At 52.4% G+C, this 17,144-nt stretch overlaps 1 protein-coding gene across 1 annotated transcript; it reads left to right on the forward strand.

Annotated features, from left to right (window-relative positions):
* Window positions 1-2,618: 2,618 nt before the first annotated feature.
* On the forward strand, window positions 2,619-16,736 carry LHX5 (LIM homeobox 5). Its single transcript, XM_044989503.1, has 5 exons — window positions 2,619-3,242; window positions 5,819-6,042; window positions 7,920-8,197; window positions 10,874-11,039; window positions 15,543-16,736. The coding sequence occupies exons 1-5, from the start codon at window positions 3,070-3,072 to the stop codon at window positions 15,908-15,910; spliced, it is 1,209 nt and encodes a 402-aa protein (XP_044845438.1). The 5' UTR covers window positions 2,619-3,069; the 3' UTR covers window positions 15,911-16,736.
* Window positions 16,737-17,144: the final 408 nt, after the last annotated feature.

The raw sequence follows: 17,144 nt of genomic DNA on the forward strand, positions 1-17,144 counted from the left end.
CAATGGGGAATTTCCCTATTGACATATTAACTAGTGCAAAACATTCACGAAATACAGTTTTCTGACGTCCCGAGAAGGTGTCAGACACGTTTTTGGTCTCCCGACTTTTAAAAATACAAGAAAACCCACGAACAAGAAGAAACCTCTGTGCCTACAAATAGTTGGCAGAACGCGGTCCTGAAAGAAGACTGGGAAGACTCTCCAGGGGTTTTATTTCCCTTTCCTTTTTGCAGAAGGAGAACGGTATCGCCAAACCTCAAGCCAATTACTTTGCCCTCGAAGAAAGGTTTTTAGTAAGTGTGCAAGGGAATCTATTTCTCTTATCGAGCCAGCGATGCAGCTGACCGAAGGCTTCTCCCTGCACACCCACCTGGGTTTCTAACGGACCTCGTTTGCTGGTGGTGTTCAGGCGCTTGAGAGAGAGATTATTTTATTTCTAGCAGGATTGCTCCGAGCTGCGTTTAAGCTCGGCCCCTCACCCGCTCCTGGCCCCACACGGCTCCCGAAAAAAGGCTGCTCTCCACATTGGTGTCTCTTCATGACCAGACTTAATGAAATGACTAACTAAACATTTGGGCACTTCTCCATTAACAATTGCTTTGTGCCACGCTTGTCCGGCCCTCCCCTTCTAGAGGGGTGGGGATGGGGGGGGGGGCCACGGACGGAGCAAGAGAACCTTATAACTTAATCTATTGTGCCGGCATTGTCATTTGTCCCTCACATGACAAAAGCAGGAGGAAGCAGGGGATCGGCCTTCCCAATCCCCTCCTCCCCCCAGACACCTAAGTAACAACAACCAAATCCTGCAAACAAACCGTCCCCCCTTGTTTAGCAGGCCAGCTGCAGCCGGCCTCGCTCACTAAGCCGTTGTGGGTGGATTAATTGAAATACCTGTCTCCAAAACTCGGGTTTACACACTTTCAAGGCGCTCTTACTGAAACATTTGCAAATATTAGATTTATTAGGTTCAACAAGTACATTAATCCAACGATGCTAAGTGAAATGTACGGATGTCTCTATAGCTATACAGATTCACCTACCTCTAGGGAGATCTATCTATCTATCTATCCATCCATCCATCCATCCATCCCTGTACACTAATAGATTCATAGATTCCAAGGCCAGAAGGGACCATTGTGAACATCTAGTCTGACCTGCTGTGTAACAGGCCCGAGAACTTCCCGCAAAATTCCTAGAGTGGAGCTTTTAGAGAAAAAAAATCTCATCTTGAGGTTCTTCACTATTGTTGTGCATTTGTATCTGTTTAACTGTATTTCCATCTATCCATCTCTGGCTACACCCACTAATCTGTCTATTGTTATTTATTCTTATCTATCCTATATCGATTGCTGTACCTTCTCAGATGGCCTCCCCAAACATTCCAATCTACCTAACCATCTATAGACATTCTTCACTCTGGTTATACAGTCTGATCTATTTAATTTTCTGTCTATCTCCCTGTTGCTAGCTAGATCATCTATCAATAACATTTTATCATCTAATCTATTTTATCTATTGCTATAGCTTCTCATTTATCTAATTGCTAGATAGATGATCTCTCAACATTTTATCATCTATCTATTGCTATACCTTCTCATCTATCTATCTATCTATCTAGCAGTTTAAGACAACAACTTTTATTTTAACTCAGACATATTTTCAGCTCTAGAACATTTCTTTAAAAAGGTTAATTCGTTCGAGCCATCACCTTGCGCACAAGGTGACTGGGTAATTTAAAAGTCCGCAGGACCTGAAATTAAAGAGAAAAATCATATACAACAGCACAAGAACAGCCAGGCTCTCTCTTTCCAAAGGGGGGTTGCTTTCCTGCTTCTCCTCCCTTCGTTCTCATGTTGACTCTGGTTTTAAAGATGTTGTAAATTACTCAAAGTAAATCTTTTTTTAAATGCCCCCTCCCGCCCCGCAATCTGTATAACAAAGGCCAACTAGCTCGCCAGGGGGTCAATTACCTTCATATCTGAGAAGTACAAAACAGATAACTTTTCATTCCAAGGCATTGTCTGAACCTGCCTTCTCCTGGGGGGCCCTCCCCTCAGCATGCCAGTGGCCTAAACACCCCCTAGATCGGGGTCCTTTGGCTTTTCTCTTTTTTTATTTGGATTCATGGAGATTACTTGACAAAAGAGCAAGAATTTCCACCTTTTCTGCTTATGCAAAGAGGCCATTAGCTGCTTTCACTGGCTTTCTGTTGACACTGAGGCGAAACAGAGTTTGTTTTGCAGGTGCGGTGACCTCCCCGAGGTCTCATTCCCCCCAGCGCCCCCAGAAGAAAAAGATAAAATATTAGCCCCCCCCCTCCACCGCAAAAAAATAATCCAAATCTGCACCCACCCACCCCTGCAAACAAAATAAAGGTAAATACTTACTTAGCCCCTGCACCAGGTAAAACCTACTACTCAACAATAGTGGTGCCTTGTTTTTTTCTCTCTGTGCCAAGCACAAGGCTGGAGCCAATTTAGATATGCTATAAATTAAGAGGTTGCCATGGCCACCGCCTTCTCATTGGCCCTCGGCCTCGCTACGTTCCGCGAGACGTCACCAAATCTGAATAAGGATGCGCGAATTACTAAACTGGGAGACAAAGCTGAAGATGGGAACAGCGTGAAAGTGGAGAAAAGTCCCAACCAGCCCTCTCCACGCAGGAACACGGGGCTCCTGGCTTTTTATGGTGATTGTGTGTTGTTATTAATCCCGTTCGTGGACCGGCTGCTTCCACAGAGGCGCTGATGCTGCTCCAGGCCGAGATGCTGCTAAATTGAAAGGCACCGGGAGAGTCACCTCACCGGGATATCTTTGCTCGCCTCCCCCCCACTGAACCTGCTGGAAGAGGTGCGAGGGGCGTGGGGGAAGAGAGGCATCGGCCTTAGTGGAGGGGGTCTGGAAAGCCCTCGCGGCACTTGTCGGCTGCCCTCAGGGCGCCCGGGAGAAGAAGGCACGAAGCTGCCAGCGGTGTTCTCCGTTTCCACCCCCCTTGCGATCGCTTGCGGCGGCGGGGTGGGGGTTGTCTTCTGCTTTAGTTGGCCGGTCTCGCCTTCCTCTGCGGAGGTCATGATGGTGCATTGTGCAGGCTGCGAGCGGCCCATCTTGGACAGGTTTCTGCTGAACGTGTTGGACAGAGCATGGCACATTAAATGCGTCCAGTGCTGCGAATGCAAGTGCAACCTGACTGAGAAATGCTTCTCCAGGGAAGGCAAGCTTTATTGCAAAAACGACTTTTTCAGGTAAGTCCCGCAAGAAGGAGGCGAACCCCTTCCTCAGCTGCTTGGCTAGCATAGCGGGGCAAGGTTATCTAGCGATACCCTACTTCGGTGCTGCGCCTAGCTTCCTAGCCACACGCTGAGAGCTCTCGGTTATTGGCACATTGCTGGAGTCTGCTCCATCGGTCGCTGTGGACTGCTCATGCTGCAAAAGGTGTCAGATCTATATGCCACTCCATTGCCCCCAAAGGAACCCTATATGTTCCTATAGGGGGGTATCATTTATTATCCGCCCGCCAGATCGGTTTCAGTGATTTTTAAAATCAGTTGTACCTATTGTCAATTTCCTCCTTTTGCGATATTCCTCAGAGTTTTCTGTACAGAAGGGAAGATCCTAGAACTGTGGGGGGGAACACGACTCCAGGCTCCTTGGTCTCTCGGTAACCCGATTCGAATGTTTTTAATTTAGGTATATGCACGAGGTTGAGCCAGATCCGAGCTGACCGTATGCCAGGCGAGAGGGCACGGGTTTGTAGGTTACTTTAAAAAAAATCATTCTGGTGTGGAGAAGAATCAAACTTTTGTCAGCAGAAAACTGATTTTCGAATGCCCCGGGCTTTAAAAACAAAGCCACTTGTATTGCGGAGAGGCAGAGCAGAAATCAGAATCAATCCGAACTAAAGTGCACAGAGAAGAGAGAGCGGAATATGGGGGGGCATCCCCAAACTCCTTTGCCCCGACATTCCAGCCTGACTTGGGAATTCTCAAACGCACACGAAAGTTCCTAGCAGGACTTTGTGGTTTAATTGGCTGTGCATGCACAGAGCAAACTTGTCCTGCACCCCCCACACCCCTTTTCTTTTAAATCAACAAATGAACTCATTGAAAATGTAAAATCGCCCTAAATATCGCCTGGCCTTTTGTTTCTGGCTGTAATTGAGGTAAATGTGGGCATTTGTTTAGCTAAAGGGTGAAAAGCTCAGGGGGTGATTAATACAGGGGGGGGGGGAGACGGCAGTTTTCCTAGTCCTGTAGGCCCTAATGAAGGTGAATTTGAATAGGTTAAGTGTCACACTCGCCTTTACACATGTAAACTACTTTTAATGGCCCCTATGCATTCAGCACCCCTCCCGCTGCAACTCCTTAAATGCCTTTAATGATTTTTGATAAGGTGCAGATGAGCCAATTATGCTCCAGGATAAGACAAAAAAAATGACTTATGACTTCTAATGTTTTCACTAAATCAACGTCATGGAAAGTGAAGCGGTTCGAAGTTGTGTTTAAACAAGGGAGGGAAAAAACCAGTTTTATTTCTCCCCTTATCCCCCATCGTCCACCCCACTTCCACGAGTGCCCCCCAAACCTCCAGGGAGCCCGAATCAACGCCCCAAAGTGGAAACTAAAATATCTGCTTTGAAAAAAAAAACAGGTAGGATCCTGCTGCTTGATAGTGATCATTCACTAGGGAAAATATTCCCTTTCTGCAATGCAAAATTCCCTTTCTGCAATGCAAAATAATCATAATAATTAATTAATAACAACTAATAAATAAATCGGAGGGGTCTGGAATGCTGAATAAAAGGAGGTCAAAACTCGAACCATTTTCAGCACTGATGTGGGGAAGGGGGAGACCATTTTTAGGATCCTCACATCCCCTCTCCCCACCCGTGTTTTGAATTCCATAAGCAGCCCCCTGTGTTTCTCTTCTGGGTCTAACCACCCCGCTAACCAAAGTGTCCTGGTGGCCGAAAATGACAAGAGACCACGAATATTCATACGAATTATGACTGTGCGGGAAGATCCATTGGTTACCTCCTGTGCCCTCGCGAAATGCAGCCTGACAAAAGGATGCAAACACTCTGCCGCTTTCCGGTGCATACAACGGGGTGTAAAAATCGCTCCATAAATCCCGCGAAACCAAAGCGGGTCGTTATTTTTTACACCGACCCGTGGCTGCTCCTTGAAGCGGCCCACCCGGAGCACACGCGTTCTCGCGCCTAGATAAGAACCCGATCCCCTTCCCTCGCCTTCTGCGGAGCTGCGATCTAGCGCCCCATTTATGTCTGCCCCAAAATACAGCTCCGAAAATGGCCCCTTCGCCTCCCAACTTGGGCGCCCCGGAGAGAAGGATTTTTCCTTCCTCCGCGCCGTGTCTGAGCCAAAGCTGTAGGTAAAGTCGGGCCCGCTTTTTACCTGCCGCAGATATGGGAGGGACCCAACAAAACAGACACCCCAGAATATTTCCCGTGGAGACGGAACTATTAAAGTGGGGGTGAGGGGTGTCCATGTGTATGGAGTCAAACAAGGGCATTCACGCGTAAATGCGAGTCCTCTCTTGGGCTGCTTGAGACGCGCTTTGCTCGCCGCGAGAGGAATAATTTTGCGCACGCATTTTGCAGGCGACCAAATCCGCTTTCCTTTCATTGTCGCGATCCAGGCAATTGCTTTAATGGCCTCATCTCTCGCCCCCCTCCACCCACGCGCCTGCAGTTGGGGACGAGGCGCTTATAGACTGGAGGGGACTCTGAGGCCGGGCCGCGAAGCACCCGGGTATTTATCTTCCTCCCGTCTCTCTCTCTCTCTCTCGCTCCGTTTTTTAGGAGGTTCGGTACCAAATGCGCAGGCTGCTCCCAAGGCATCTCTCCAAGCGACCTCGTCAGGAAAGCCCGAAGCAAAGTCTTTCACCTGAACTGTTTCACGTGCATGGTTTGCAACAAACAGCTCTCCACGGGAGAGGAACTTTATATCATAGACGAAAACAAATTTGTTTGCAAAGAGGACTATTTGAACTCGCCCAGCTTAAAGGAAGGGAGCCTCAACTCAGGTATGGAGCCTCCGCCAGCCTTTAACCCGGTGCGGGACCTTACAGCATAGGTGTGAATTCAAAAAAGAGTCGGGGGGGGGGTTAGTTTCATATTCCAAGTCTTTTTTTGTATTGGCCTCTCTCTCTCTCTCTCTCTCTCTCTCACACACACACACACACACACACACACACACACACACACACACACACACACACACACACACACACACCCCTCTCTCTCTCTCTCTGGCACCAGATACAACCTGAGCTATAGCTGTCGGATACCCACAACCGTGGGTGTGTTGGGGGGGGAACCCTTTCCCGATTTATTATTTTCGATCTTTATACACACATCTGTTCCCCCCCCCCTTTTTTTTTTCTTTTTTCCTATTTCTGAAAATATTTGCGGTTCGGAGAGGGTGGAGGGAGAGTAGAAAAGTGGACTGAAAACTGGAGGGGGGGGAAGGGGCTGGAGGGCAGGAGGATGGAGGGCTTCCAGGACTGGAAGTGGAAAACGAAGAGATATTTCCATTTTAAACAAAATCCAGGCCGCTCCTTCAGCGGGTGCTGGGGGAAAGCGGCCGTTGTCAATTACATCTACAGACCCAGCCGGGAACGTGTGACCAGCCCGGGGAAGGGGGTGTGGGAGTTTGGGGGGACGGGTGGTTTTTTCCGGGCTCCTGTTTGATTTGGCCACGAATGTTACCTTGCCCTAAACTCCCCCCACGCTCTGCGATCTTACGAAAAGCCCACGGCCTGGGATATTTTCCCGGCTTCCTTACATGCGAAGAGAACCCAGACAAAGCCCCGAGCCCTCAGGGGAGCGATCCCGGCCATGGGGCTAACAGCGTCCCAGGCCTTCCACCTCCTCCCTCTACTGAGAAACTTCCTTCCTTTCCCCTAGAATCACACACAACTAACTCCTCCGATTGTCCTTCCTTCCTCCCGCTCTGCCTTCCCCCCCTGTGGCGCCAGAGCGCCTCACGAAGGGATCTGAATACCCCAGCGCCCCAGCTCCGTTAGTCTGCTATGTCCGTGTCTCATCGGGGCGGGTGTGGACAGAACAGGCGAGTCGCACACGCATGAGCACGCGTTGTGGACCCGATCCTTGGAAGTTGTCAGTGAGGGCGGCGGGATCGGGCCCTCACTGGCCCAGCGCTCTGTGCCTGTGGCCTGTGCTCACCCCCTTTCCCTGGGCTCTGTCTCCTTTCAGCATCTGCGGCTGCATCTTGCCAGGCGAGCAGAGGTTGCCCGGCGGGCTTCACATTAGGGCCCTGTTTGGGGGCGGGCCCATTTCCGAGCCCGGGGTCAGGGGTTCGCTGGCTCCGAAGCGTGGGGGGATGAGTCAGGGCCATGGCGGTGAATGAACTCCCCGAGGCCAGGTGGCTACAGCCAAGGCTTAAATTGTGGCAGTGGGTTCTTGGTCCCCAGACGTGGCTCGGTTTGTGCCTGAAAGGAAAACGCTCAGCTGGTCCAAACGAAAGCGCTTCCTTCCCCAGTGTGGGAGACAGCTCCCTCTGAGCCAATGGGCTGCAAATCTGCCATCCGGATCCAGTCACCCTGGTGTAAATCCGATGCGACGCCACCGAAGCCAGGGGTTTCACACCGGAGTCACACCCTCTGCCTGCTCCAGTGGCAGAAAAGGCCAGGGGTGCTGTGCGGCCCTGTTGCCACATAGACCGAGGAGCCCGTTTTGCTGCTAATTCAGACCCCTCGTTAACTCTTGGTGGTGTTCACTGGGGAGTGATTGATTCGTGTTACATTAGCGCAGAGAGGCGGGAGGATCTGGCCTCCAGAGAAGTTCAACCCCCTCGGCTCCCCGGCCTGGGAGGGACAGTGGGGGTGAGGGTCCCATCTCTGCCCAGAGTCATCCATCTCCCTCTGCCTCTCCCTTGCAGTGTCCTCCTGTACAGACAGAAGTTTGTCCCCGGATCTCCAGGACCCCATGCAGGACGATACAAAGGAAACAGACAACTCCACCTCCTCGGACAAAGAGACCACCAACAACGAGAACGAGGAACAGAACTCGGGGACCAAGAGGAGGGGGCCGCGGACTACAATTAAAGCCAAGCAACTGGAGACGCTCAAGGCTGCCTTCGCTGCTACCCCCAAACCCACCAGGCACATCCGGGAACAGCTGGCCCAGGAGACGGGGCTCAACATGAGAGTGATCCAGGTACAGACAAGCCCGGCTACAAGGGGGAAAAAGGAGAAAGGATCCAAACCAGGGACTAGCGTGACCGCCCATAGCATCGCCATCTGCTTACCCAGCTGGGGCGAGCACTTGTACTAGCCATTCCCGCCTGCCTCTCCATTGCGTCACGGCGCCCAGCCACCTGCTTTTGTTACATCACAGCCTGTCGCCACGGAGATGACTGTGACGTCCCAAGCGCAGCAGTGTGACTTCAGGTGGACCCGTGGGCTGTGAGAGGGGGGAGGAAATGGTGGCATTTAAAGAAAAGGGATCTGGCAAGCAGCCAAAGTGTCGGAGGAAGTTGGCATATAAACAAAGGCGAGGCCAAGCAGCGCTTTGCTGTGAATATCTCCCCTTTGTAAGCATTACGCACGCCCCTTTAACAGGCTGTAGGAATGAGGTCACCCCCCCATTTTACAGCTGGGGAAACTGAGGCAGGGAAGTGATTGGCTCAGGCGCACCCCTCTGGCTTGTGGCAAAGCTGGGACTCGAGCCCACGGCGCCTCTCTCCCACCCCACTGCTCAGTTCCTACTGTATCTCTCGCGGGGTTATCAGGATACGGAACGTTTCCTCTCGCCTAGCCAAGAGGCCCATTTCCTGTGGTCAATATTATGATAACAGGGCTAGTAAGTGGACACTGTTAGTACTGGCGATGGTGATCAGAGATTTTGTCTCTAGTTATATAGTTGTTTTCTTCATCCGGCGCGTCCTCAGGCAAAAGCCAGCGCTCGGTCTCCCTCTCAAGCGTTCTCCTCCAAAGCCCAATGAACTCAATGGAAAGACTCCAGCCTCTGGCGCTGGCCCTTACGCCAGACGTGCTGACCCACGCAGGCCTGCAGCTGTGGGACTCAGCCTCCTCCGTGGGAGCTGGAGCCCCCACGCACTCCGGACTCCTGAGTGAGCGCTCCAAAGTGGAGCGACTCCCATTGACTTCAGTGAGCTTTGGATCAGACCCCAAGTTCCCTAAGGACCTGACTCAGCTCCCCTCCAGGTCAATGAAACGGCTCCGGCTGACATCAGTGGGAGCTGAAGCCAACGAAAATGGAGGCCAGAACCAAGCAATGGTCCCCCGCCCCTGACTCCGGGTCTGCCGGCTGTATCTGGTGCTGGGTTACACCTCCAGCCAACAGCGGGTGGGAAGTTCTCCCAAGCACGGTGCCAAGCTGCAGCCTCAGCCTCCCTTCGCTTTCCTGCTGACTGATCTGAAGCCCTGTCAGTTCTTCGCTAAAATCTCTTGCTCCTGTACTTGCCTGGAGGAACTTTCAGGCTAAGCCAGTCAGCGCAAGAGAGATCAGAGCCCCCCCCCCCCAAAAAAACATATTTCCACGAATCATAAATTACAAGTATAAAAAAACCCCTTTGTAAAGCATAGTGGGGTCTAGAGAAGAAATTAACTCCAGTCCTTCCAACTGGGTCAACCCGAGAGCTGTCTCCATCTTGACATCTTGCAACTAAGATACAGTCACAGAATTGGTTAATATTCTGCATGTTTATATTAACGAGGAAATGGACGGCGGGGTGGGGGGTGGATAGACACAATCCCCAAAACAGAGGCAGATTGAGAAGAACCAGAGAAGTATGTTCGGGTCTCTTGCTACTACTAAAGTAATATACGCAACGGCGTTTTTGCTGTACTGCGGGCAAATATAGTGTTGAGAGTGTGAAAAAAAAATTGTCTCAGGCCAAACAAAAGGGGGGATGAAGGGTTCTGGATTTCATCTCTGAAATCTGCAAGATGGGAAAATGTCCAAGAATTCCCCCCTCCCTCGCCCTCTAGCATCGGGCGCTGTACATATTCATTCCTTTACCTAGGTCTCTGTGTTCTCATTGATCGCTATGCATTTCTGTCTCTGTCGCTCTAGGTGTCTGTCGATGGCTGGATAGCTAGATTAGGAAAGCAGGCACCCCCACAGCTGTTTGTAGTTTGAAAAGTCCCTTTAATTGCCTTTATGAATATGTCTTCCAGGCTTTAGGGGAGGAGGGTGGGAAGCACACTTCATTATACACCTCTCCAAGGGTGTGCAAAAATCCTTCACTCTTGGATGGTTCTGAGTTCACTCGCAACTTTCTTTTTAATTCAAAGCCAAGCTGCTGCATTGGCTAAACTGCTGCATTGGCTAAACTGCAGAGTTTAATCCCCCGGTTGAAAGTTTCTCCTCATTTTTCTTCAGAGCCTCTTCGCCTGCCTCTTGTAAAGGGTCCAGAAAGTACCCAGCCTGGCCAAAGCATGGAAAAGCGGATCTTCGGGGAGCCTGTCAGTTGGCGGGGGGAGGAGGTGGCTTGCTGCTGCCTTCATCTGGCAAATCCTGCGGGGACAAACTTGGAACGTCTTGGGGCGATCATGTGGAGGGAACCCGCCTCTTAGCTGGCATCCTCTTAGCACCAGCCTCCTGCTCTGGCTGTGTGTGTGCGCGCCGCGGCAGATCCGCGCGCCCCTGCGTTACAGAGCTCAATCCGCGCGTCAGTCGATTAATCTAGAGACACCTAGTGCAAGAGCCAGGCCGGGCCGGTTAAAAGCGGGCCCAGATCCGAACAAATGAATCACCCTGCGCCTGCCCCTCCACAGCGCCCGCGAGGCTTGGCAGGGCCTCGGGAGACGGCTGGGCTGGGGGTGGGTGTTGTCACCACGTGGCTGAGGGTGTTGAATGTGCCCGCAGGTTTGGTTCCAGAATCGAAGGTCCAAAGAGAGGCGAATGAAACAGCTGAGCGCGCTGGGGGCCAGGCGGCACGCCTTCTTCAGGAGCCCGCGGCGCATGCGCCCGCTGGGGGGCCGGCTGGATGAGTCGGAGATGCTGGGTTCTACCCCTTACACTTATTACGGAGGTAACGAGCGTTTTATGGATCACTTCCGGGGTGACCTCCTAACGCGCCTGGTAGCCAAACACTGTCAAAAACCAAACACGCACAGACCCCAGCGCGCACACATGAAGGCTGCAGGAGCCTGCCTGTCTGTCTTCCTTTCTGCATCACTTTTCATTCTTTCACTTTTCTTTCTTTCACTTTTCTTTGATCATAGTTCTGTCTTTCTTTCGTGTTCATCCGTTCGTTTGTATTTGATTATTGTTCGTTTTCATCTTTCTTTCTTTCGTGTTCATCCATTCATTTGTTAATTTTTATTTGATCATTGTTCATTCTTTCATTTTTTCTCTCTTGTTAATCGATGTATTTGTTCGTTCTTTCCTATTTGATCATTGTTCTTTCTTTCTTTTGTTTTCCTTTGTTCTTCCTCTCTCGTTTCTGTTTATTCTTTCTTTTGCCACCTTTAGAAATGAAGCCTCTGAAGTTTGAACTCTACTGCATTTTAGAGCATTTCACTGTCTCTTTTCGACGGGGGAGCCCGCTGCTCGCGCTCTGTGGTAGCTGGCCGTGAGACTCTGGAGTCTGTCTTTTTTAAGGGAAGGTCTTGATGCTTTCTCCCAATCCGGCTCACGCCCCTTCTTCCTTCCAAAGTGCTAGCTCCGGATTCTGTTCATTGTTATCACCTTTCCCGGCTGGGCGCGGGGGAAGGAAGTTGTGGGTCTGGTAAAGTTGTTACCTTCTGTGCCCTGAACCGAACCGAGTCCGAGTCCAGCAAACTCTGGCGCGTAGGCCTTTGTCCGATTGCCGGGAGCCCCGCAGCCCGGAGAAGTCGGGGAGCGAGGTTTCTCCAGGTGTGTCTCCTTCTACTCCGAGGTTGTACATAGACGGGAGGAGATGCGGTGGGGGGGGGGGCTTTGCCTCCCGTCCCGCGCCCCTAGGGTTAGATCGCACCCATGCGCTGCCGTTGCAATCTGGGGTTCCCAAGAGAAAGGGACGAGTTAACCTCCGGCTAAAGCCCCTCTCCGTCCCGTGCTGGAAGGGCAGGCTCCGGATTTCACAGGAACTGTGCGGGGCGTCACAGGGAAGCTCCGCTGTGATGCCGTAGGGCTCGCTCCTTCAAACTTTACTACGGGGAGTAAATTTACTACTCCGGCGCGCGATCCTGCCCTGGTTACCTTACTCCTGTCCACAGCCAGGGGCCGGATTCTGACCTCAGTTACCCCTGGTGTGAATCCGGAGTCACTCCGGTGTAGCCGACCCCGGATTCTGGCTCTGCAGGACTCGTCGCCCGAGTAAAGTTTACTCCCGGGAGTAAACGCTCCGGATTTAGACCCATAGCTGTTAAATTATCATGAAAACCGCCGCACAGACAGGAGGAGAAACATTCCTTCCCTGCGGCTTGGGGGCTGTTTCCTGGCCAGAGGAGAGGCGCAGAGGGGTGGCTGTGGTTGTGTCGGTCCGGTTTTTGAGGCGGAAGGGGGTTCCCTTGTCTTCCCGTCCCTCCCGTAGAAATACATCGCATGGCAATGGAGCGCGCTCCTGCCCTGACACAGCTTGGGTGGGTTTTTAAGGAAGTAGCATCTTTAGAGAAAGTAACGCGTGAAAGGCGGGGGCCGCCCTGCTCTGCCGCTGCCCCCCAGCAGCGAAACCCGGGGGTGTTGGGAGTTCACTCAGCGCCCCGCTAGACTCCCGCTTCTGCAAACCCGCCGCAGGCGCTCGGCGTCCAGGGGGGCCGGGCCGCCACAGCCCTGGGTTGTAGCGGAATCTTGCTGGATCCCAGGAGTTTAAATACAGCATCTTCCCGGACTTCCCCTCCTCCCATCCCTGCACCCTTGTCTCTTCCCTTCCATCCCTCCACCCTTGTCTCTTTCCTTCTTCTCATCCCTTCCTCTTTCTTTCCATCCCTCCATCCTTGTCTTTTTCCTTCCATCCTTCCATCCCTTCTTATTCTCATCCCTCCACCCTTGTCTCTTTCCTTCTTCTCATCCCTTCCTCTTTCTTTCCATCCCTCCACCCTTGTCTCTTTCCTTCCATCCTTCCATCCCTTCTTATTCCCATCCCTCCATCCTTGTGTCTTTCCTTCTTCTCATCCCATCCTTTCTTTCCATCCCTTCCTCTTTCCTTCTTTCCATCCCTCCATCCCTTTCATTTTCATCCCTCCATTCCTTCTTCTTTCTTTCTTTTCATCCCCCATACCATTTCCTTTCCTTTCTTTCTTTCCATCCCTCCATCCTTGTCTCTTTCTTTCCATCCCTCCATCCCTTCCTCTTTCCTTCTTCTCATCCCTTCCTCTTTCTTTCCATCCCTCCATCCTCGTCTCTTTCTTTCTTCTCATTTCTCCTTCTTTCTTTCCATCCTTCCATCACTTCTTCTTTCATTTTCATCCCTCCATCCTTTTCTCTTTCTTTCCATCCCTTCTTCTTTCTATCCCTCCATTCCTTCTTCTTTCTTTCTTTTCATCCCCCATACGTCTTTCTTTCTTTCTTTCCATCCCTCCATATCTTCCTCTTTCTTTCCATCCTTCCAACCCTTCTCCATCTTTCCTTCACTTTCTTTCCACCCCTCCCTCTCTCTGTCTCTCTCTTCCCACCCCACCCCCCTGCTGCTCATTGGCCCGGAGATACCGATCACGGATCATTCTCGCCCAGAAACCAACGCGCTAAGGCCTCAACTGGCCAAGGCGGCGGGTAGGAGGGAAGGTGAGGGCCGGTTGCCATGACTTTGCCACCCTTCCTGTGGCATCTGTTTGAAGGGTCCCCCCCCCGCACACACACCCCGCCCTCCCTCGCCTTGAATGCGAGCTCAGCTTGTCGAGATCCCCTCTAATCCCCCTGTTAGAGATTCCGTCCGGTCCTTGGCCAAGTTTGCACCCCTGCAGCAAGCAAGAAAGGGCCATTGTGATGAAGCTGTCTGCCTGAACAGAGCCCCGCTCCCGCCCGGCCCCCGCCCCCCCCGCGTGTGCGCCCGGGAACAAAGCTCCAGCTGCACCCTTTTGTACCTCTTTCAGACGGCATTTGTTCCAATTACCTCCGCGCTCCCGGAGCATATGGAAGGTCACTATCACAGGGGCCGGGCCCCGCGGGTTTGCCCGGTCTTTGCTCCCCCTCCCTGCTCGGGCCATGTGGCCCCGGGAAATCCGGCCCCTTCCCCACATGCGGCGGCCGATCTCTCCCTAGCGGCGCCTGATGGGGTGCAGGGCGGAGGGGGGGGGACGGGACTGAAGGCAGCTTGGGATGTGTGTGTGGGGGTGAAAGTTGGAGCTAGCCCTAGCTGGGGGGGTGCCAGCCGTCATGGCTGCTGCGTGAGCCGAGGGCTTAGAAAAATGATCCTTCACTTGCACCCCTGCCATTGCTGAGCGAGGGGAAAACCCTCCTTTTCTTTCCTTCTGTGCCAGCTAAATAAGACATTTCCCCCCATCCAGCCATTTGCACAACCCCCCCATCCTGTGTCTAGAGAGACCCCCCCCTGCAGTTGTGAGTGTCGATTTTTTTTTATAGACAGTGACACCTTTCCTAGTTCTTTTTAATTTTCGGTCCGTTACAATTCCGGAGACTATTTTGGTTTTAGGGTTGGAAAGAAATTCAGCGCGTTCAGCTCCTCCCGCCCCCAGCGGTTTCTAATCAGGTCCCAGATTTCGCGACTTCCGCTATTTTCAAAGATTCCGACTGCGCTGCTGCGGTTTTGGGGGGTGTTCGGGGGTGTTCGCTTGTCAGGGTGACGGCGCAATCAGCGGCGATGTCACCGAGGCGGTTAATCGAATTAAACACGCCATCTTTTCCCACCCGCTCCTGTTGATTTCAAGCAAACCCTTTCCAAAATGATAAGCTGACCCCCTCGCCCAGTTCTTAGACGGGTTGTTATCGTTCTCTCTCCTCCGCAAGAATTTCCGCTCTCTCTGGTTAGCGGAAGACGTTGGCTTTATTAACGGCTACACTCATTAGTGTCCGGTTAGGAATCTATTTCATCTGTTGTCTTGCACATGATGGACGGGGGCTACTCTGCAGCTTGGTGGCTTCCGCAAAAGCGTGCAAGTGTCCCATAAAAATCTCTGCCACTGCTCAAAATGTGCCGGGTTCTGATCCTAGCCCCGGATAATGGTGGGACCCCAGCAACGCGTTTGGGCCAATCCCTTCCTGGCTTTTATCACCGAATCTGGCAATCGGGGTCATTAGGCTGGGGGAGGGGGGCAGCCAATGAAAGAAGCAGCCGGCAAATAAATGCCGATCGCCGAGCTCCATCGGAGAGTCGCTTTCACCAGCTGCTCTTCTGCGGTGGAGCAAAGGCGACGGGGGATCCACCCCTCTGCGGGCGAAGGAGCGGGGTGACCGGGCCCATGGGCGCGTTGCAGAGAGGTGCCCGCCTGCCCCTCGGGGCGCGTCCAGACGCGCAGGCAGGTCGCAGCCGCTGCTGGGGGTGGGAGGCTGGGGGCCGCTAGCTCCGGGCACCCCTCGGGCTCTGCGCTGGGCTGGGGAAGCTCCGGAGCGCCCCGGCCCCGCCTCACCCTCCTCTCTCTCTCCCCTGCTCCAGATTACCAAGGCGATTACTACGGGCCCGGCGGGAACTACGATTTTTTCCCCCACGGGCCTCCCTCGCAAGCCCAGTCCCCAGCAGACTCCAGCTACCTTCCGACCTCAGGGCCCGGCTCCACGCCCCTGGGGCCGCTGGAGCCCCCGCTGCCCGGACACCACGCCTCCGAAAGCCAAAGGTACACCGACATGATCTCGCACCCCGACACCCCGAGCCCCGAGCCGGGCCTGACCGGCTCGCTGCACCCCATCCCCGGCGAGGTCTTCAGCGGCGGCCCCAGCCCCCCGTTCTCCATGTCCAGCAACAGCGGCTACAGCGGGCCCCTCTCGCACCCAAACCAGGAGCTGAACGAGGCAGCGGTGTGGTAGGGCTGAGCCAGCCAGCGGGGGGCGCGGGGGACCCCCGGATCCCTCTGCCCCAGGCCGATCCCGCCTCCTCGGCCCAGCCCCGGCTAAGACACCGGGAACCAAAACCGGCCGCCGGACACTGATGCCAAAATCCTCCGGGGTCCCCCCACGCCCCAAGCCAACAGGACCGCAGGCCGCTGGGGCGCCCCGCACTCAGTGTCTTTCTTCCTCGCCACGTGTTAGCGGGCACGGTGCCGAGACGTGCCAGTGCTGACTAACCTCTGCAAGCATCTGAAGCAGCATCGCTTGGACCAAAGCTGAACTGGACTGGATCACAGATTGACTGACTGAACCTCATACCTTTCGGGGGAGGGGCGGGGGCTTTTTCTTTCTTTCTTTCTTTTTGCTCCATCCAGAATTGCATCTTTTTTTAATCTTAATCTGGAAAGGGGGGGGACCCCTCGTAATCCACTTTTTTTTTGTTATTAGAAGGTTGGTTTTGTGGTGATGGAGGTGGGAACGGGACCTGGTGTGTCTTGCAGAAGGAAACCTTCACTGATGACAAGGCGCCCCCTCGTGGTTAGTTCTGGCTCAGCTTTCCAGGACCGCAGGACTTTTAATGTTTGGGGAGACTTCCATTGGGGTTTGTTTTGTTTTCCACTGGGCAGAAATATAACTAAAGCTACCAATAAAAAAGCGATCCAAGTCTGAATGTCTCTGGCAAACACCACTTCAAACCCAAAAGTTTATTGGAGGCTACACGGATTGAAGGATGTATTATAGTTTTTGCTTCTAGTTTCTTTATTTTGTATAAAGAAGAAACAAATAAAGTATGTTTTTGTGTTTACTGCTTATTTATTGTACTTTAGTCAACTAATGCGCCAACATTTTTAGAGTTTGGGGTGGGAGGGGAGTGACAGGAAAGAGGTTTGCCGAAAAAAAAAATTAAAAAGGCAAATAATTTTTTAAAAGAAAAGAAATTGTTTTTCCAAAGCGTTGTGGATTTCCTTTCACCACGGCCTCTTTCCGCTGGTGCCAGCGTGACTAGCTTATGTTGTTCAGTGTGAATAAAACAAGCCTGTTAGTTAACTAATCCTCATTCACCTGCTCCCTTTTTTTAAGAAAAGGAAAATAGCAACCGTGGTTTAAAAAATGCGGCCACGCTAGCTTTAGCTTCTTTTTCTAAGGCCTTCTTGATATTGTTGGGAAAACTCTGGCATGAGACAGTGCGACTAAAATATAGTGCAGAGATCAT

Source organism: Mauremys mutica, chromosome 16 (genome assembly GCF_020497125.1).
Source record: "Mauremys mutica isolate MM-2020 ecotype Southern chromosome 16, ASM2049712v1, whole genome shotgun sequence".
In the NCBI taxonomy this organism is placed as follows: domain Eukaryota; kingdom Metazoa; phylum Chordata; order Testudines; family Geoemydidae; genus Mauremys; species Mauremys mutica.

Bases quoted from the DNA above. Each gene is read 5' to 3' on its own strand.
- LHX5 (XM_044989503.1), top strand. From the start codon at position 3,070: ATGATGGTGCATTGTGCAGGCTGCGAGCGGCCCATCTTGGACAGGTTT. The intron at 6,043-7,919 runs GTATGGAGCCTC...TCTCCCTTGCAG, and splicing joins GGAAGGGAGCCTCAACTCAG to TGTCCTCCTGTACAGACAGA. The intron at 11,040-15,542 runs GTAACGAGCGTT...CCCCTGCTCCAG, and splicing joins CCCTTACACTTATTACGGAG to ATTACCAAGGCGATTACTAC.